This window comes from Lepidochelys kempii, chromosome 17, assembly GCF_965140285.1.
Source record: "Lepidochelys kempii isolate rLepKem1 chromosome 17, rLepKem1.hap1, whole genome shotgun sequence".
Taxonomy (NCBI): Eukaryota; Metazoa; Chordata; order Testudines; family Cheloniidae; genus Lepidochelys; species Lepidochelys kempii.
The window spans coordinates 2,896,872-2,918,749 of record NC_136396.1 but is presented as its reverse complement, the minus strand read 5'-3'; the positions used below and the strand labels follow the sequence as shown (position 1 = coordinate 2,918,749).

Here is a 21,878-nt window from a genome sequence, read left to right as displayed (position 1 = left end):
ATCAAAAGAACTAAGAATTTCCTGCAGAAAATAGTGTGAAACAGAGTGAAGTGAAAAAAATGAATCCATTGTGTCTAAACATCAGTGGGGATGGGGAAGGAGGGAATATGTTAAACAGTAGATGGAGGAGGTCATTATGTTTCCATTAAATGATACTTTTTCTGAATTCCCGTGTGAGCTGATGACCTCATAAGCATCTAAAAAGCAGAGGATTTTCCTAGACTTCTTGAGTTGCTATTGATTACCTCTTGGAGAAAAAACAAAAAAGGATTTCGAACCAGTGCTTACATAGATAGAATTTTTCCGATTTTTTGGTCATGTGTCTGCAGTTTAATGCCCAAATGAGCACCAACACCTGTGTTGTCATCAACGCTTTATAGTATTGGATCACAGAAGCCTTTTAGCTCCCTCTGAAATGAGGAAAATGCTTGCTCCCACCGCCTGAAATCCTGACAAAGCAGCCACCATCACTATACTGAAGTGATTCTAATGTAGATGCTCACAGCAAAAAGGAGAATGGCCAAAACGTGTGTGTGTGGGAGAAAGCACATGCATGCCTGTCACATTTTGTCACACTGTCTACTTTAGTAACCAACACCATTCATTTCTGGTGTAAGTCTTCAACCCAGTATGGCAACTAACAAGGCCAGTGCAATTTTGGGCAGCATAAACATCAAGTCACAGATGTGGAGGAAATCCTGTGGACCTCATTACCAAGAGGATTCAGAGAACAAACGAGTATGGGGCTTGAGGGGCTGACAAGGAAGGAGCTATGTGCATAGATCTGGCCTAAAGAGAACTAAAAGGGTAGGAATAAAAGTCTAACAACATAGGCAGGGTTTAAACATCAAGAAAGGAAAGGAACTATTTAGAGTGGAACAAATAGGTATAAATAGGAGGAAGGGCATCCATTTCTGCTGTATATGTAGAAACCCTTCCAGTGGGGCTATAGGAAGGGGTAAAAGTCCTATTGCTTGGGATATTTAGGACAAGATGGACAAAAACATTAGAATGTTTATTCTAGGTAACAATCCTGCATTGGTAGGGAGATGGACTGGATGACTTAAGTCTTGTCCAACTCTTAAAACTGAGGTGTAGGCAGCCTGGGACTCTTACAGGGAAACAAAAAAGCATCATCATTTAGAATTCTAATTTATTATTAAATTACATAACAAAGCTTTTCTATACAGACAGAAAATGCACATTAGGTGAGAAAAATAATTACAGGTACAATAAAATAGTTAGGGTTCAAGAAGCCATTTGAAAAGCAAACAAATTAGAAAGTGCAATTGGAAAAGAATATACATGCGGCTGGATTGATATTTTCCATGAGAAAGAATAACCTTTAGTCTTGAGAGTGTGTGACTGGAACGGCTTCCCGCCCTCTTAATGGTGGGCAGACCAACAGCGTACTCATTCAAAGCTGAAAGCATCACATTGAAGGCAAACGTCCAGTCATGAGGAGAGAGAGGGAGGGCACAAAGAGCAGATGTCTCCATGGCTCAGCTTTGTCTGAAGTTGTATTCTCCTGTTCTGCACATGCTCCCTTCCCTGCAGAGTTTCATAACACCAACTCTGTCACTTTCTAGAGGAGGAAATAATTCTGAAATCTTTTGTAACAAAGCCGTGTGTCCTCCTTCCCTGCCCTGAATGGTAGTTGAAAACAAAAGGGAAAAAAATCCTGTTATGCATCAAGGGTGCTTGGGAAGCAACTTTTAGTTACTTTAGTAGTTTAACTGCGTTGGCTAATTAGCTACACAGTCAAAAGCGCTAGGCCAGCCGTTACGCCCTGTGCAGCAATTCTCAGGGTTCCGGGAGGAACAAAGCCCTGACCGTTGAACTGTCAATGCATGTCTCACACCTATACACTGCCTAGAGATCTACTTTTGCCTTTTTATTTTCAACACCCAGTGAAGAACTTTATGTTCTGCACATTCCGATTTTATTGGGCCCGTCAAAGGAGGACCTTTGCACAGAGCTGAAGAAAAGCATTGCTTGGTTATCTAATGGGGCAGTGCGAATTCCTAACTGAATTCCGAACTCTATGCTCAGAAGTTCCCAAATTTGCCAGGGAGTCACTGAAAAATGAAAGTGCTGTGTTTTCCATTACACCCCTCAGCAGCAGGCAGACTCTAGGATTAACAAAAGCACCTTCCTGTCTTATTAATGAAGAGGGATCTGGTGAACATTCAATTGGTCTCAGAGACCGGCAGAGGGAATAAAATAAAACCCTTTGTGCATCCTTGCTTTGCACTCTCTAGTGAAGGATACAGAATAGTGATCAGTGGCACTGCAGGAACAGCAGTCTGGCACTGAGGCTGCCAGGCACAGCATCAACAGGCAACACTCATTTGGCATAAAAACGTCCATAAAATCTCCAGGGAAATTCACTGCTGTGCATCCGACTTACGGACAGAATTTTCAGGCAGCACTGGATGTTACCAGTATTGCTGTTCCGGTGACTGGAGTCTGAAAAATCATCCTGCAACTTTAGCCAGAAAGTGGGCCAGGAGACTGAAGAGGAAGAAATGTTCCTGTGTTTGTTTGGGGCTGGGTAGAAGAGCTTTTTCTGGAATCTGAGGAGAGCCGATGGCTTACCAGACAGCTTTACAATGGGTGGCTGGTCACTGACAAACAGCACGTGGAAAGAAGTGACAATAGAGCCCCCGCAGGACAACAACGCATTTCCCCTCTGAGGCGCAATAGAGACTGAGGAGCGTCTTGAAAGTGATCTAAGCTTGTTTTTGTGCTTTGGCCACAACTTCTCCCTACAGCTCCTGCTGGTGGATAAACAGGAGGATAAGCACACCTCCAGTGCCACTGATGGGCCCCACCTCCAAGGCAGGCACCTCTAACTGGCCTTGAGAACCAGAAAGGCGGAGAAGTGCTGGACGCAATGAAAAAAATATGGAAATACATTTTGCAATAGGAGGCAGGTGAACAAGCTGCAAAGAGAGGAGCTGTGGGTCAGAGACTGGGATTAAATCTTGAACCAGCCCACTGTTTTCTGTTTCCTCTCCCTTATTTTAAGGTCCACTGCCCTAATTATAGAGCCATGCTAAAAGAGAGACTCATGGCATTTAGCAAGTCTCCCCCCAGGCCAGCCATTCTATCCATTTTAGAGAGATGCTGGATGCCTGCTTGTGTCAGGTACATCACTGACAGTAGTTCACGAAAGGGCAATTCTGCTAGGATAATTAAATGTATTTGATACAAAACCCTCTCAAAGTCACTGAGCAGCTGCCAACCACTGAAATGCCACCTCCAATATTAACCTCTCATTTTCAAAGGGAATCATCGTATTTCTACTCCTTTATGCCCTATAACATATCGGCTTCTCCCCACTCATAACAAATTGATTGATATTTGCTACAATCTGCACATTTTCCATAGCTTTTTTTAAACACACAGTAAGATTAAATAATGCACCAGATCGATTAAACCCATTAAAAAGACTGGTCATCAGATTAAATAAATGTATTTATTTACGATTTGCAGGTCGTATAATTGCCAACTACATAGCAACCAAATCCTATAAACCCTAATGGAGCATAACTGCCAATCAGGGCCCTTTGAAAAATCAAAGAAAATAAAGTATTGGGGAGAAGAGTTTTGATATACAGAGATTCATTAATAAATGTCCTTTATCCTTCAGTCTTTATCAAGAAATCTAATGAGCACTTCATTTCAAAACCAGGGATATTCCCCAATCAACCAAATGACCATCCCTTATTTAAAAAGGCAAACCTCAGTTTTACTAGCATTAATTGCAAGTGCCTTCTAATCCCCAAAATAACCCACAAAAAGAGTCTTTGTAGCCTGTTTGTCACAAAGATGTTATTCTGCACATAAGCCTTTTTCAAGTCCAAATGAACGATACAGTTTATACAACTGTGTGGTTTCTCACACACCACACAGACACAATTCTTTACTTCCTCCAACAGGGTACTGCACATACACCATAAAAGCAGTAATAAAATGAATGATAACTGTTGTGGGTGGCCTGTCTTCTTCTAGCACAGAGGAGGCCCTGGGGACAGGGGAAGGCCTCAATACCATCTCTGGCAACTATTATTAATGGGAAGACCCATTAAATTTGGGAGTGTTGTAAGACAGTTGTGCAAATAGTTAATCAAGTTCTTCGAAAAAAGGCCAGTGCCTCAGAGTTTTGTTAGTTCTGGTTATAATACAGGCGAAGATGGCACAGAACAATTGGAAAGGGGAGAGAACCTGTAATTGTAGATTTGCTATATCAAAGACATTCCTGACGTTAGATTTTTTTTTTTTTAACAGATACTCATCTGCAGAGTCAAACCCAACAGGTTTTGCTAACAATCTAAAATCTCTGCTGTGTTTAGACACCGAACAATTGAAAAAAATATCTATGGATGTGTGTTTGCAGATATTAGAGAAAAACGTAATTGCATATTCAGCCACTCATTCATTTAACGCTTTGCTATGAGGAGTTATGTATTTAACAATTCTGCACACAGATACATTGGCCATCAGGCATAACCGAAGTATTTTCCCTTTCCAACGTACAGGTTAGACTCCATCCTACGTACAGTGTAAAAATATTAATGCTATTAGAATACCTTTCATCTAAATTAAAATAGACTTTTGAAACTATTGTGTCTTTATGAAGCCTTTTGTGATATCAGCCAAAACCAAAATATTTACACCCAAAAGATTACTTTCAGGTGAAAGCGCATTTGGTCACTTTAAATGACTTAATACTACGGTAAAACTGAGAGGATACTATGCTCCCTTCTTCCAAAGCAGGACTGCAAATATTTCCTGGAGTCCCCTTAAAGCCACAAAAAACCTTGTAAGTGCTCCTCAGATAGCAGTTCAGACATCTTCTGTGCAAAAAGTGAATTGAACAATCCTTATCTGTCTCAGGAATTTGTGGGAAGGAGCACAGTTTTCACAGCACAAGTTAAGTAGAAATGACTCGTAATAGCTCAATCATGAGTAAAAACCTTAGAGGTTGTATTCAGTAACCAACCAACTTGATGGCTTAAAGCTGCAATATCCTTATTATTGGGCAAAAGTATCTAGTCCTGTACTTGGCCTTCAGGGGAAACTGGCTTCCTGAAGAAATTCCACCTAAGAGAAGCTAACAATTGTTTCACTTAACAGCCAATGACAGATTTCATTACCATCATCCAGTAGGGAAGATTCTCTACTGATTCTCATAAATGTTGTATATTACTTACCTTGTAGTGAGACAGGGGATTAAAAAAAATATTTAAGCAAAATTTGACCAAAGAAAGAGAAATAGTTTTGGCAGGGGAGGAGAAATACTGCAGCTTCAGCTCAAAACCAGTGTTGTAAAGTCTGCCACCATAAACCTTAGACATCATGCTGATATTCCAGCCATCATGTGCAGGCTGTTTATCAGCTCTACTGACTTCCCCCACCCACTTCTCCTTGATGGGTTGGGAGCAGATAAGGTTATCAGAGTCTAAGGAGAATGTCCGTCAATGGAAAGCATATAGCAACAATAAGATGGTACAGATGCCAATGACGCCACCCAGGATGAGAGAGTCCCGTCGTTTCCGTAAGTTGATCCTTTGAATCAGATTGTTCACTGCGGGAAACCGATCTTTGGGGGTCTGAGTTAAGGTCATATTACCAAGCAGCATCAAAACTGGGCAGACCCCAGATCTATACACAGATGTTAGCAGCAAAGCAAAGAGTTCAGAACTAATCACAAAACAAAGAAAACAGATGTGACAAAAAGGTCCTATGGCTAGTTAGCAAGATTACAATTTTACTTCATTAATAAAAAACAATCAGAGGAAGAGGATAACAGAAAAGATTAAAGTTGGTGTTCATGCAGAAGCCTATATGTAATCCAGCATGAAATCTGGGCTAGCTGCATACAAAAGGTTGTGGAATTTATTTAGCAGAACACTAGTAATGGTAAAGGAAACAACGGATGGTGTTTGGCTACAAAAATAGCTCATTTCCCACAGATGAAGACTGTTTACTGCATGACATAGAGGGAAGAACTGCCCTCCCTGTAAAATGCTGAGATTTATCTAATGTATAAAAATGAGATCTGCAACAAGTTTGCAAGCTTCAGAGCTTTGTCTTTGCACCCAAGAATCTTTTAAGGCTAATGTTTATTGAGTTGCTTTTGTTCTTGCCAGTCCCTTAAAAAACAGTCCCTTGAAATTTATGTCTCATCAAGCTACATATCTTCAGGACATATCTTCTGTCTAATCAAGAGTCTAATGCCCTTCGTTGTGCTGCTACAATGGAAAAGAAGAAATAGTAGGAAAAATGGTAAGCACGCATGACTTCACAATCCAGCACATTCTTTAGCCTGGAGCATGAAATGGGGGAGATGAAACGAACAAACTAAAAACTTAAAATCAAGAGGTCTGAGAGACACAAGGGGATCTTCAGGTCATGGAAACATTTAGCTATGCACTACAGCCATGACACATCCACATCAAACTGCAGCCATTTGTCCCTGAAAGTAAAATGCCAGGAAAACAATAAAATACAATAATACTTCTAGCAGAGTGTATGTAGTTGGAGTATGTTAGATTTTGTTGTTCTAGATCTCTAAATGAAAATTAAATGTTGGCTTATATGTAGTATTCAAAGTTGCATTTAAAAAACCCAACAGCTAAGTTTATCACACTGTTAATCCGAGCAAGACATCTTACTGATGGAGTGGGACAGGCATAATGCAATCCTTGGCTCAGTAGATGTACGATGACTGTGTTATATTGCCATTGCCTGTTAAAATATGTTGAACCCCAATTTGCAGAATGTATTGTCTCGAGATCGCTTCTCCCTGAAGGCACTCGCAGCACAGCTCTTTCAGAAAGGATACTGGCCAAGGTGTTCATTTTGCTTTGTATTGACTTCAATATCCCTCTCTGCGAAGTCATATTTTCTTTTGTTGCCATGGCAATGCTGGAGGAGGAAAAAAAAGAATGGATCAAATCGCTGGTACTAAAAATAACCTGGAAGCTGAAACAACGGAAAAGCAAGGTGTGCAGAGCTCCTTCAGATGAATGGGATGTTGCTACCCTCCAGAGATCCCATTTTCTCCACTAATCTTCAACAATTAGCCTTTTACCACTTTTCCTTTTAATAAGCTATTAGTAGGCAAAAGCATGCAACTTTGGTAACAGTGCAGATTATTAAAACAAAAAGATGAGACAACATTAGAGACCAGCCTAGAAACATTTTATGGCAGAGATCCTACAATCAGGGGTTTGGTTGAACTGTGAGGATCCACATATTTGTTTCGCTCAAGATAGCACCTGAAAGCCTTGTTGGGTACACTATGGTGTTGGAGATAAAAATAATTGAGTAAATGAGAGTTCAATCACAATTAAAAGGATTAGTGCAATCTGAAAAAGTGAGCTTTGTAATGGAGAGATGATCAAAGTGCAGCCTGAGGTCAAATACAGCCAATGGAACTCCACAACAAGGATCACATGTAAAGACATCCACAGTTTCTGTAGTGTCTATGTTCTATGAGAGTGCTGCCATCTATTCTATTTTACACAAGGTAGATGCAGTCCTCAGGCTCCTGGCAAGCTGGCAATGAAGGCTCATCAGTTGGGCTAAGCTTGTCCACGCCGGTACTAATTTATCTTTTACTAGTGAGTTAGAATGGACGGTTTTCCTCGTTAGCTGGAGTAGAAAGAGAGGCCACATTGTTTTGGGGTAATCTAATTCTCAATGTATTTCCATCATGTCACCAAATTCACTTAAAACACTTGTCCTTGCCGAGAACTCTATCCATGAGCCAGCCAGCTCACATACTTCTAAATCATACCATGCAGTTTTAGCACCAGATGCAGCAGCTATGCATTATATTTTACACACATACAAGAGTAGGGTCATACTAAAATAACTTTTCATAACAAAAGTACGTGTTTTTATTTCAAATTTCATTCATTCTGGAAAAGGCAGGCACACCTCCTTCCCCCCTCAGTGATCAATAACACGGTAAATAATCAGGCAATGAAAGACGCTGACAAGGCATTTCAAAAACGTTTTTTGAAAATTTGGTTTCTGTTCTGTTTTAGGAGATCAAAGAGAAAATGAATGGGCAGCCTATTACTTACAACTGCAGCTCAAATTTTATTTAGCTGACCTGAATGGAATGGCTTTCTTAAGAGAAACATTTAAGCTCAGTTACACCTGGGGGCAGTAGAAAGATGTGAGAGCTGTGGCTCGTGGAGACCTGGTGTGTTTAATAAAGAACATGGAAGAGAAAAGAATAACATAACTAGAGCAGTACCAGTCTTCCTGGCTAGTGAATGTTTCAAGAACACACACAGCATACACCATATATACCGATATGACTGGGTAATAGCTGAGGATGTAACCCTTACCTTTCTGTTGACTAAACCCACATGAGGAGCATAAAGGTTTAAAAATCAAATGGGTCCTGATACAGTTTGAGGTTTAGATTGTCTGAGAAGTTTTGTTTTGGAGGGGCAAAAGATTAAATACTTTACAAGCATTATAACATAAAATAGGGCAACAAGAGAACAAGTTTAATGCTGCCCTTCTCAGAGGGGGGAAACCCTCAGTTAGAAAAAGAGCTCTCTCTCACTGAAGACAGGGGCAGACCCCCAACCTTTGCACAATATTTTTAACTTGCTGAGCCCCGACGTGTCTTTATACAGAACCGCAGCCCCTGCTAATTCTCTGAACACTGTTTCTAGTGACAGCAAGTATGAAGAGTCAGGAATGCATTGGAGATAAAAGCCTAACTCTCTTTCCCAGGTCCCATGGTATATGGCTAATGTTGCATTTTGTTGATATCCACAGCACTGGTCATAACTGACCCTATTTTACCAAACTTCTTTGGTTATGTCTATGCAGCACTTGGAGCCCCAGGAGTGAGCTTGTGCGCCTGGATTGAGAGTCTTAGGTTAGTGGGGCAAAGGCTAGTGCTCTAAAAACAGCTGTGTACACCGCTCTTAGAAGTTGTGGCTTGGGCTCTGAAGCCTAGGGAGAGGGTGGGCTTCAGGGCCTGAGCTCCAGTTGGAACTGAAACTTCCACATGCTGTCCATACAGCTATTTTTAGAGCACTAGCGCAAATCCGTTGGCCTGGGCTGGGAGGCTTGCTCACATGGACTCCAAGGTGTTGTGCAGACATAACCCTTGACACTGGAAATGTTTGGTTCTCAAGAGCAGGTTTATAATGAAAAGGAATTTATTTCATTTCAGGAAGTTGGGCTGATCTGCACTTACAACTCCTATTACTATAACAATACCAGAATAGTTAATACCAATCCATCATCCTGGGGTGGATGCAGCTAACCAGTATAAAAGTGCTCCTACTGGTGTGGCATATTGCTATACAGGAAGGGAAAAAGCTCTCTCTGTATATAGCACCTTTATACTGATGGAACTGCACCCATATTAAATGTTCTACCCATAACACTATTTTGGTGAAAAACAATCACTCTTCCAACAAAATCGTTCCCCTGGGATACTTTTCAAGTGCAGACCAGGCCTTTCTTGGTCTCTTTAAATGTGACACATTTATGGGAACCTGAACTCAGAATAATTAGCAAGGGAGCAATAAAGGTCCTCTAAACAAGACAGTCACCCTGGGATAAACAGTTCTGGATCATCCTATGGCACAATATTGCCTTGCTGCTCCTCTGTGACACTACAATCAGCATTAGCAAAGCAGCAGGGAAGATGGACAGAATGGCTGAGTCCAACAGTTGTCTTTGGAGAACTGTAGTAAAGCATCAATACCAAAACTCACTTGAATTTCACTAGAGGAACAAACAAATCCACTGAGTCAATAGTCTCTAAAACACCTCCCTGTAGCATGACACTGCTTTTGGCTTCTTCCACTTTCTACTCTACCTTTTCCACTCCAAGAAGTCCTTTATGCTCATAACTTCACCCTCTCTACCATGTGCCACACATCTTCCCTCCCCTACTTTACAAAAAAATCTGAACTGCTATCACTGATCTCTTAGGAGACTCTTTTCCAACCTCATGCCTCCTCTTTTCTTTTGGTTTTTTTTCATACTCAACTGGAAGCCCTTAGGGGCAATGCCTAGCCCACCTGAGAGTTTGTAAAGTATCATGCTCATCTACAGAGATATAAGAGTAGACCATTACAATTAATATTAAATAACAGTATTATTGAGAAGGTAAACAAAGTGAATCAACCCAACAGCAGTGTTTGGAGGAACATGAAAGTAAAAGGAACAACATCAATGGCTTCCAATATCACTGTGGAGTTATGGTATCATCTTGTGTCTTTATGGACGGTGTTTGCCTCTCTACCCCAAAGCTCTTTACAGTTAATTCTTCTAAATAATATGTATTGACAGAGCAGATCAATAAATTATTTCACTTTAGAGTTCCATTAGCACTAGGATCAAGTTGAAAGCTTACTGATCAATTGGGAGCTGATCAATCATCGATATGTATAAACAGTTTAGTGACAAGAAGTGTATTAAAACTCATATTTCCAAATGACAACTCCATAAAAGCAGACTAACATTCAAGATCCACTCTGAAGTTTAAAAAATTCTTTAAGAGAATTAAAAGTCATCAGGCTAGAACTAACAAAAGCCTTAAAGCAATTCCTGTCTCCAGTGGACTACTTTGCTTTTATAAATCATCTTCAGCATCCTTTTTTATATATTCATGTCAGATCAGCATAAAACAAAAATTGCTGGCTACTTGGAGAAGCAATAGGGATTTCCAGCCATCTCACTTATGATCTCATCAGATCTTATAAGCTAAGCAAGGCCAGGATGGCTTCAGCACTTGGATGGAAGACAAAGACAAAGCAAGTTGCTATTGCACGTTAGCAAAGCAAGTTCTTAATTTTATATTTCTAAATCTTGTTCCCATCGCAGATTGTCAAAGTAGGGAGAGTTCTCTGTTAGACCTCTCAAAACAGGCCATCAGTTTAAATTCCTGAATTTCCTAACCAGAAAGAGCTCCAAGAACGTTGCCATCATGTTGTCTGCCAACCAAGAGTTCTATGTGGCATTAAATGCTCAGGTCCAAATTGTCTGATGGCATAATTCCATTGTAGTCAATGGAGTTGCACCAGGAAATAATTTAGCCTTTCAATAAGTATATGCAGCCCATTTTTGGTTTTCCAGTTTTAGCTAGATGGGGGGGCTATACTGTTAATAATTTACAGTTAAATATTAAGTGCTTTGTCTTAGCATAGTGATAGCAGGCAATACCTTGATGGAGGAACCATCTTTTAAGGGAGATGTAAAACCAAGGTTCTGACAACCATTAAACATCCCAAAGTCATTGTATATAAAAGTGAAGTGTTAACCCCAACATCCTGCTCAAATTGAAATTGGGGTAACGACATTCTGCCTACCAGAAGTTCCAATTGGCTGTGACACTCTTGGCTTCCTGTCTTAAAATGTTCTATAGTGTTGGTGTGCACTATTAAAACCTACCCTATGTCACCCCCAGAGGTGGTTGACACGATTCCTGTAGTTTGAAAAGTGCTTTGAAATGATAGGAGCTATATAAATGCAAAAAGAAAAGGAATACTTGTGGCACCTTAGAGACTAACCAGCTCAAATAAACTGGTTAGTCTCTAAGGTGCCACAAGTCCTCCTTTTCTTTTTGCAAATACAGACTAACACGGCTGTTACTCTGAAACCTGTCATATAAATGCAAGGTACTCTGAGGCAAAGGGGAGAAAATTAATGCTATCAGTCCAAAAAGTGGTCATCAACAATCTGACCAATGCTTGTTTTTGAAGGGCTTGTCTGACTCAGTTAACTAATGTCCTTCACGTCTACAGGAAGAGCAGAGGGAGGTCACATACAGAAAACTCATCAAGGAGTCTCTTTTTGTGAATAACAGAAAACACACCACACGGCAAATCTGTTTGTTTCATGGGTACCTGAACTAACTTAGCCCAGTGAAAGAGAATGATTCATCTTTACAGAGGAGATCCCTTTCACGTCTAAGGGTATGTCTACACTACGAAATTAGGTCGAATTTATAGAAGTCGGTTTTTTAGAAATCGGTTTTATATATTCGAGTGTGTGTGTCCCCACAGAAAATGCTCTAAGTGCATTAACTCGGCGGAGTGCTTCCACAGTACCGAGGCTAGAGTAGACTTCCGGAGCGTTGCACTATGGGTGGCTATCCCACAGTTCCCGCAGTCTCCGCTGCCCATTGGAATTCTGGGTTGAGATCACAATGCCTGATGGGGCTAAAACATTGTCACGGGTGGTTCTGGGTACATATCGTCAGACCCCCGTTCCCTCCCTCCCTCCGTGAAAGCAAGGGCAGACAATCGTTTCGCGCCTTTTTTCCTGAGTTACCTGTGCAGATGCCATACCATGCAAGCATGGAGCCCGCTCAGCTCACTGTCACCGTATGTCTCCTGGGTGCTGGCAGACGCTGTACTGCATTGCTACACAGCAGCAGCAACCCATTGCCTTGTGGCAGCAGACGGTGCAATAGGACTGGTAGCCGTCATCGTCATGTCCGAGGTGCTCCTGGTCGCCTGTGTGAGGTCGATCAGGAGCGCCTGGGCAGACATGGGCGCAGGGACTAAATTTGGAGTGACTTGATCAAGTCATTCTCTTTAGTCCTGCAGTCAGTCCTATTGAACCATCTTATGGTGAGCAGGCAGGTGATACAGCTTGCTAGCAGTCCTATTGCATCATCTTCTGCCGGGCAGGCAAGAGATGAGGATGGCATGCAGTCCTTCTGCACCGTCTGCTGCCAGCCAAAGATATAAAAGATAGATGGAGTGTATCAAAACAAGAAATAGACCAGATTTGTTTTGTACTCATTTGAAACCCCCCCACCCCCCCCCGGGACTCATTCCTCTAGGTCACACTGCGGTCACTCACAGAGAAGGTGCAGCGAGGTAAATCTAGCCATGTATCAATCAGAGGCCAGACTAACCTCTTGTTCCAATAAGAACAATAACTTAGGTGCACCATTTCTTATTGGAACCCTCCGTGAAGTCCTGCCTGAAATACTCCTTGATGTAAAGCCACCTCCTTTTAGCTCCCTGTAAGCCAACCCTGTAAGCCGTGTCGTCAGTCGCCCCTCCCTGCGTCAGAGCAACGGCAAACAATCGTGCATCTGAGTTGAGAGTGCTGTCCAGAGCAGTCACAATGGAGCACTCTGGGATAGCTCCCGGAGGCCAATACCGTCGAATTGTGTCCACAGTACCCCAAATTTGACCCGTCAAGGCCGATTTAAGCGCTAATCCACTTGTCGGGGTGGAGTAAGGAAATCGATTTTAAGAGCCCTTTAAGTCGAAATAAAGGGCTTCATCGTGTGGACAGGTGCAGGTTTACACTGATCTAACGCTGCTAAATTCGACCTAAAGTCCTAGTGTAGACCAGGGCTGAAATTAACATGCAAGAGAAAGAGAAACAAGCTACAGCAATCTGTCTTTATCTCAATACTACATAAGAATGTGGTGAAAGGATGTTCAACAAAAGGTATTAACAGAAATTCTCAACAGGCCATCAATAGCTGAGTACAGAAAAGAAGCAGCAAGCTATCATCCAATGCTAAAAAAAGTCTGTAAATAAAAATCAGATGCCTGTCAGGCAGTATTATATGTCAAATCACATATCATTTGTAAGATCATTTATATACATTTGTAACTAAGTACAAACGTTTTTCCTCCCTAGTGTTTTGAGCTCATAATATCAACAGAAGTTCCAGAAAAATAATTAGCTACTGAGGAAAGCTTCCAGGAATTTTGGATTACTGGGCGGTGTATAACTCGATAACTGTAGGTCGGATTTCACTACTGCACACAGGAAACTTTGTCTAAGAATTTCAGTTTCAGATCTATGCACTGGTTTCATAGTTAATTGTTCAGACAGAATCCTCATGCAGCAGCAAATCCCCTTTTTGCATTAAGCTATATATTTTCTTACAACACTTCTAATGATTCATTAAAGCAGCCTTCAAGGTACTGAAGAAGAGATGGGAGATGACTGCCAGGAGATAGAGTGCTGCTGAGCTATCTACAAGGTGCCCTGGGGAAATAATTATGAGACTTTATTATGGAATGGAGGATTTCATGTTTTAACATCCGATCAGAGAAGCAGCCTACTTTATAAGTGAGGGAATCAAAAGCAAGTAGACTTTAAAGTTTACAGATTAGGAACTTAGAACTTTCACAAAATATGGGGCATCTCGACAACTTCTACTGAAATATTCTCAGAAAAGGAAATGTTGGGTGACCCAAATTTTAAAATTGCAGAAAAAAGGTGCATAACCAAATATTCCTGAATAATTCAATGAGACCCAGCTACCTGGAGAGGGTGGGGATGGGAAAATAAGAAGTTAGCTACAAAGCATTTGTTTATCCTTCATGCATAATTTCTTCCGGCAACTCGCAGAAGTTACTAGATTGCAGGCCCTGGTTCTCATGGGAGACTTCAATCACCCCGATATCTGCTGGGAGAGCAATACAGCGGTGCACAGGCAATCCAGGAAGTTTTTGGAAAATGTAGGGGACAATTTCCTGGTGCAAGTGCTGGAGGAACCAACTAGGGGCAGAGCTCTTCTTGACCTGCTGCTCACAAACCGGGAAGAATTAGTAGGGCAAGCAAAAGTGGATGGGAACCTGGGAGGCAGTGACCATGAAATGGTCGAGTTCAGGATCCTAACACAAGGAAGAAAGGAGAGCAGCAGAATACAGACCCTGGACTTCAGAAAAGCAGACTTTGACTCCCTCAGGGAACTGATAGGCAAGATCCCCTGGGAGAATAACATGAGGGGGAAAGGAGTCCAGGAGAGCTGGCTGTATTTTAAAGAATCCTTATTGAGGTTACAGGGACAAACCATCCGATGTGTAGAAAGAATAGTAAATATGGCAGGCGACCAGCTTGGCTTAATGGTGAAATCCTTGCTGCTCTTAAATTCCAAAAAGAAGCTTACGAGAAGTGGAAGATTGGACAAATGACCAGGGATGAGTATAAAAATATTGCTCGGGCTTGCAGGAGTGAAATCAGGAAGGCCAAATCACACCTGGAGTTGCAGCTAGCAAGAGATGTTAAGAGTAACAAGAAGGGTTTCTTCAGGTATGTTAGCAACAAGAAGAAAGTCAAGGAAAGCGTGGGCCCCTTACTGAATGGGGGAGGCAACCTAGTGACAGAGGATGTGGAAAAAGCTAATGTACTCAATGCTTTTTTTGCCTCTGTCTTCACGAACAAGGTCAGCTCCCAGACTACTGCACTGGGCAGCACAGCATGGAGAGAAGGTGACCAGCCCTCTGTGGAGAAAGAAGTGGCTCGGGACTATTTAGAAAAGCTGGACGAGCACAAGTCCATGGGGCCGGATGCGTTGCATCCGAGAGTGCTAAAGCAGTTGGCGGATGTGATTGCAGAGCCATTGGCCATTATCTTTGAAAACTCATGGCGATCAGGGGAGGTCCCGGATGACTGGAAAAAGGCTAATGTAGTGCCCATCTTTAAAAAAGGGAAGGAGGAGGATACTGGAAACTACAGGCCAGTCAGCCTCACCTCAGTCCCTGGAAAAATCATGGAGCAGGTCCTCAAAGAATCAATTCTGAAGCACTTAGAGGAGAGGAAAGTGATCAGGAACAGTCAGCATGGATTCACCAAGGGCAAGTCATGCCAGACTAATCTAATTGCCTTCTATAACGAGATAACTGGCTCTGTGGATGAAGGGAAAGCAGTGGACATGTTGTTCCTTGACTTTAGCAAAGCTTTTGACATGGTCTCCCACAGTATTCTTGCCAGCAAGTTAAAGAAGTATGGGCTGGATGAATGGACTATAAGGTGGACAGAAAGCTGGCTAGATTGTCAAGCTCAATGGGTTGCGATCAATGGCTCCATGTCTAGTTGGCAGCCAGTATCAAGTGGAGTGCCCCAGGGGTTGGTCCTGGGGCCGGTTTTGTTCAATATCTTCATAAATGATCTGGAGGATGGTGTGGATTGCACTCTCAGCAAGTTTGCAGATGACACTAAACTGGGAGGAGTGGTAGATATGCTGGAGGGTAGGGATAGGCAACGGGAAAGGGATAGGATACAGAGGGACCTAGACAAATTGGAGGATTGGGCCAAAAGAAATCTGATGAGGTTCAACAAGGACAAGTGCAGAGTCCTGCACTTAGGACGGAAGAATCCAATGCACCGCTACAGACTAGGGACCGAATGCCTCAGCAGCAGTTCTGCAGAAAAGGACCTAGGGGTGACAGTGGACGAGAAGTTGGATATGAGTCAACAGTGTGCCCTTGTTGCCAAGAAGGCCAATGGCATTTTGGGATGTATAAGTAGGGGCATTGCCAGCAGATCGAGGGACATGATCGTTCCCCTCTATTCAACACTGGTGAGACCTCATCTGGAGTACTGTGTCCGTTTTGGGCCCCACACTACAAGAAGGATGTGGAAAAATTGGAAAGAGTCCAGCGGAGGGCAACAAAAATGATTAGGGGACTGAAACACATGACTTATGAGGAGAGGCTGAGGGAACTGGGGATGTTTAGTCTGTGGAAGAGAAGAATGAGGGGGGATTTGATAGCTGCTTTCAGCTACCTGAAAGGGGGTTCCAAAGAGGATGGCTCTAGACTGTTCTCAGTGGTAGCAGATGACAGAACAAGGAGTAATGGTCTCCAGTTGCAGTGGGGGAGATTTAGGTTGGATATTAGGAAAAACTTTTTCACTATGAAGGTGGTGAAACACTGGAATGCGTTACCTAGGGAGGTGGTGGAATCTCCTTCCTTAGAAGTTTTTAAGGTCAGGCTTGACAAAGCCCTAGCTGGGATGATTTAATTTGGGATCGGTCCTGCTTTGAGCAGGGGGTTGGACTAGATGACCTCCTGAGGTCCCTTCCAACCCTGATATTTTATGATTCTATGAATGTGTCAAATGTGAGTTAATTTAACGAAGCTCTTATTCTTTGTAAAACAAAATATTCTTGGATGTGAGTGCAAAGAATTATTAAAATGAAACAAGGTAACCCTTTGGGGACCTAGCTTCTCAACCATGAGATCACTGGCTCTTAAAGCACATTGCCTGGCTGGGGAGGTCAATTTTAAGGGGCAGTGCAGGGATGGGGGAAAGCTCAATGTAGGTTGTCAGCAAGCCTTGTTAATGAAATGTCACCAATTGGTGATTTGGCTTTCATTCAGAACAGCCAGTGTTGGATTATCTTCAAACTGCATCAAGTAACGAATCATGCATACATTATACTCAAACATGCAAACAAAATGTTAAGATGTATTAAGAATATAATGCAAAAGTTATACTGAAATCACATTATGTCTTTATATACATTGATGGTGTACCCCCACCTGGAGTGGTGAGTTCTGTTCTGGTCATCCTGGCTCATAAAAGATATAGCAGAAATAAAAGGTTATGTTCTTTTGTTAAAAATCAATTAAAAGTGTGTCCTTTAAGAAATTAAGCATCTGTGTCATACTGAGAGTACCTACCTCTGCCTTAACATAAGGAGGAAACAGCTAGTAAATTTCTTTTAGAATACGCTAGTTATCTGAGTTCTGGGAAAACCAAGATCCAATATCCCTGGTCTCTGCTGGAAGCCCTGCCACTCAGCCTTCTCTTCTGAAATAGAATATATTTAACTGCATAGTGGCAGATGAATTTTATGGTTTTGAAAGTTAGTTTCTGCTTCTTTACCTCTCCTTGGTTTCTTTTACATGCTTTAGTGTCTAAATATGAATAATCCATGACAGCATGATAATCTGATGTGTCAAGTGTAGGGCTCCAAGCCAAGTGTTAATGTTAAATACATTGAAGATTCACTTTTAAGAAGCCCATAAATGTTATTCTACTTCAACAAAAATGGACTCACACACACATATATAGGTATTGTAAAGGGTTCTGAGGTGGAAAACTGTTTTCAAACCTAGATTCTTAAAAGCACTCAGAAATTTTCTTCTTGCTACATAGCCCAGCAAAGCTATGTTACCAGGAAAGGGTTTGGCAGAACCAATCTTAAAGACTGTTTCAAAACAGATGGAATCTTAGTTTGACAGCCCCAGTACTGATGGGATGCACTGTAATCAGCAACCTAAGAGCCAGTACATGCATGCATACACACAGAGAAAACTACAAGGCCCCTACTCTCTTCCCCCTCCTCACTGGGAGTAACAGTGAAGTCCCCACTTCAGGAGGGAACAAAGTGGCTGGGAACATTCCTTCAGACACTTGCCAGGTTTGAAAACTCATACAACCAGAGCAGAACAGTGTTTTCCCAAGGGCATTAAGGGGCACTGCGTTTTTGGCCGAGACCCTAAACCAAGGTCCTCTCCACCATGTCATTAAGAACCCTTACAACTTTTCATAAGTGGAGGGTGTGATCTTCTGTTATTAAAATATGACTATGTATATCACCATACAATTGCAACAAATCTTGTACAAAGTATGTCATGTAAGGGATTAATGGAAAAATTATGACTTGCTGAATATGACTGTCCTATTTGTATGCATGTATCATCTTTGTATCTGAAGTTATGAATATTGACTGTGTACCAATATTTCAAACACTGTTTGCTCCTGTGGTAACACCCACAAGGTAGGTTTCAGAGTAGTTAGTTTACATCCAGTCAGGCCAGCACATTGTGAAAGGTCTATTCAAGTTGATGGCCCATTAAAGAACACTTAGCTCCTAAAACAGACGATGGAAGAAGCTTATCCCTGCTCAATGGGACTTTCCTGAGGATGCTTCAGCCAGAATATGGGTAATGGTTGCTCCTGAGTCACTGAAGCATGCAAGGTCACGTGACTAGCTCATGTGACTCTGGACTCCATTTTGTAACTGGACTTTTCCACTAACTAAAACTGAGAGTTTTCCCTCCACATGGGAGAAAGTACAGGCACTGGAAGCATCTCCATTTTGCCTCTTTCTTGCTCTGATCTCTGGACTATGGACTTACACTAAGAGGAGCATTACAATCAAAGGACTGAGGACCTTCCAATCTTTTGGATGTTACCAGAGACATTATAAGCTAGCAGTTTATTCCATCGCTGCTACAAACCTATATAAGAACTTTGCAATGAGCATATGTATTTGATTTCTTTGACCATTTTAACTCTTTCCTCTTTTATCTTATAAATAAACAGTTAGATAAGCTATTACCAGCAGGACAGTGAGATGGGAGGGGGTATTGTTTCATGGTCTCTGTGTGTATATAATGTCTTCTGTAGTTTCCACGGTATGCATCCAATGAAGTGAGCTGTAGCTCACGAAAGCTCATGCTCAAATAAATTGGTTAGTCTCTAAGGTGCCACAAGTCCTCCTTTTCTTTTTGCAAAGACAGACTAACACGGCTGTTACTCTGAAACCAGTTAGATATTAGATACTAAAAGACCGTCAGCAGAATGATTATTGGATAAGACCTGAGTTATATATTGACCTGGGTATATGGCTCATCCTTTGGAATCAGAAGGACCCTTTGGTTGATGAAATTTTGCCAACAATTTTCCGTTGTGCCTCTTATTACTGAAGCTAAAACTCAAATAATATCTTCCTCCGTTGCCATCCATCATCTTCTACAATGAAGTCAAAGTTTAATGTAAGTGGAGTATTGCCAACGCCAAAAGTCCAAAAACATCATCCAAAAATACGATATTGGCCCCAAAATCATGAAATTTTTATAAATAGATGAAGTCATGTTTTTGGTCTGTCTTCTGATTTTTGACTTCTCCTGCTGTGGAATGCTGGGCGTCATGATTCTTGGCTCTGAGAACAGATTGTCATCTAGTGGTTACGGACACCTTAGCCAACGTAACAATGCCCCTGTTTGGGTCACCTATTGCCAGTGAACCTGGCACCTACGGATGAGAAAGCATGATTCTCTATCACTTGAGCTAAAGAACCATATCTCCTAGCATGGAAGCAGTACCAGGTCATAAACCTTTGAATGTGACAGAGCTGCTAGAGGGTGACGGGGCCACACACAATTAGCGCAGATTACAGAAAAATCTACTATACCATGTTCCTTTGGAAAGACTGCAAGGCAAAGTGGATGAGCCTTGGCCCTGTTATATCAGAGAAAGTTTAGAGCCAAGGGATGGGCTGTTTGGGGAGAGGGGTGGTGGCGGTGGTGGGGGTGGGTGGGTGACGACATAGGACGGGACATTTTCCTTCCCTCTCTCCCATCGAATAAGTCACTCTATTCCTAGACAGAAGGCAATTTCTCCCTAAAGTAAACAAAGTGTATTGACAATCACCACCAGAACTGAGGGACTTTTTGCAAAATCCTAAGAGAAATACTAAATTAAAGGTATCTATGGAACTTTCTACTAATCACTGGTCGGACAGAGCTTACAGTCTGATGTATGCTTCAAACAATACTCTACAAAACAATGCTTCAAAAAGTATGTATGGTAAATGAAAAATACAGTCACTAGTAAGCCCTTGATTCCCATTTTGAGAAAATGACAAAGTTTGAAAGTGGAGAAGAAAATCCGAGAACACTAAATACGTTTAAATATAGACAGATATTTATGTTTAAATCTGCCCACGGCAAGTGAACACTGTCCCCCAAAAGAACTGCTGTGCAAGGCATCACATCCCACACATCCTTGAGCAGAAATATGCTGCTTTAGAACCTTGTGTCATGTAAGAGCTTTTAACAATTTTTGTAAAAATGGATGGAGAGTTTCTGAAATGTGCAGACTGCCTTGGGGAAGCTATACCTCCATTAGTCACGGAACAGGTCCAGCACACGCACCAGCACAGCAGAGACCATGACCCCCTCCCCTGCTCATTCCTGTGGAGGGAGCATACAGAGGAGTTTGCTCTCTGGGCTTATTCACTCCTTAACTTCTCTATTGGGACTGCCAACCAGGGGGACAGTTAGTGCTAGCTGTGTTGGTGGGTTTGGTAATGTGGCCACCTGCCCACTGGTAACAGGCCTGAGATCATCAACAAAGGCCCCCCACAATCACAAAAGGCACTTTCCAATGTTTCTATGTAAAGTTAGTAACAAACCTTTTAAAAAATTATTAATGATTTTGCAGCCTTCTGAGTTACATCCAAACAATGAACTACAACAGATGCAACTCTTAAAGACACAGAGGCATTAGTAGCCAGATAAGCTAATTACATTGCAGTCACGCAAGGAATCAGCATTCAAACAGCCTCTTCTACATAAGTCCGTGTGTTTTAATTGGGCAGCAATGGACAATGCTCTAATTAAAGAGCTGGATGATTTTCTAACTGGTAAATTCCATTCAGATGCAGTGGGTGTTACCACAAATTAACATCATACCCGAATGTTTGCAATTACTCGAGAAGGAAAAGGGCAAAACAGAAAATCCATTCTGACTTTAAGCAGAGCCTGAATTCATAGAATCATAGAATATCAGGGTTGGAAGGAACCTCAGGAGGTCAGGTATTGTGGTACAATACCTGAAATGAAGCAATGCAAATTAAATTACATATCCTGGTAGCTGCTGCTTGTGGCTACCAAACAAACCAGATTTACATAACATACAACAGAGAAGCTCCTTGGCACCCGGTTGGGATGGGGAGCCAGTCCCCTCTTTAGAGCTAATGAACTGTACAATGATGAGTTCAGGAACCCAGATTCCCAGAGGCAAAGTTCATCTGTTAATGCAACAAACACACTCCCACTAAGTAAAAGCAAAGAGCTCAGAACCCAACCATCCAGTCAATAGACTGTAGGCAATATCACATCACAAGTAAATCTCCCCACAGGTGCTGATACACAATCCAGAGAATAGGTGGGGGACTCAACTGCTAAAACATTAGGTCACTTTGCAGAAGATCAAGATTTCAAGAATCTCAGGCCCCTTAGCTAGCAGGTAGCAGAAATGTGGAGTTGATGCTTAGTTTTCACAGGATGGGGAGAGTGTCAGTATATAAATGCTTCTTAGCA

The 21,878-nt window shown here is 41.9% G+C and overlaps 1 protein-coding gene across 3 annotated transcripts in view; it reads right to left on the bottom strand.

Moving 5' to 3' along the window:
• Positions 1 to 1,139: 1,139 nt before the first annotated feature.
• The window catches only part of GOSR1 (golgi SNAP receptor complex member 1), a 66,656-nt gene continuing 45,917 nt past the window's right edge, over positions 1,140 to 21,878 (bottom strand). For 2 of the 3 annotated variants that reach the window (XM_073316063.2, XM_073316062.2), the window contains exons 8-9: positions 6,854 to 6,936; positions 3,468 to 5,608 (exon numbers count right to left, since the gene is read on the bottom strand). In XM_073316063.2, the coding sequence (XP_073172164.1) occupies positions 5,484 to 5,608; positions 6,854 to 6,936 (208 nt within the window). In that variant the 3' untranslated portion in view covers positions 3,468 to 5,483. Of the gene's footprint in view, positions 1,647 to 3,467; positions 5,609 to 6,853; positions 6,937 to 21,878 lie in introns of those variants that run through there. The other variant, XR_012155486.2, reaches the window with a different exon arrangement.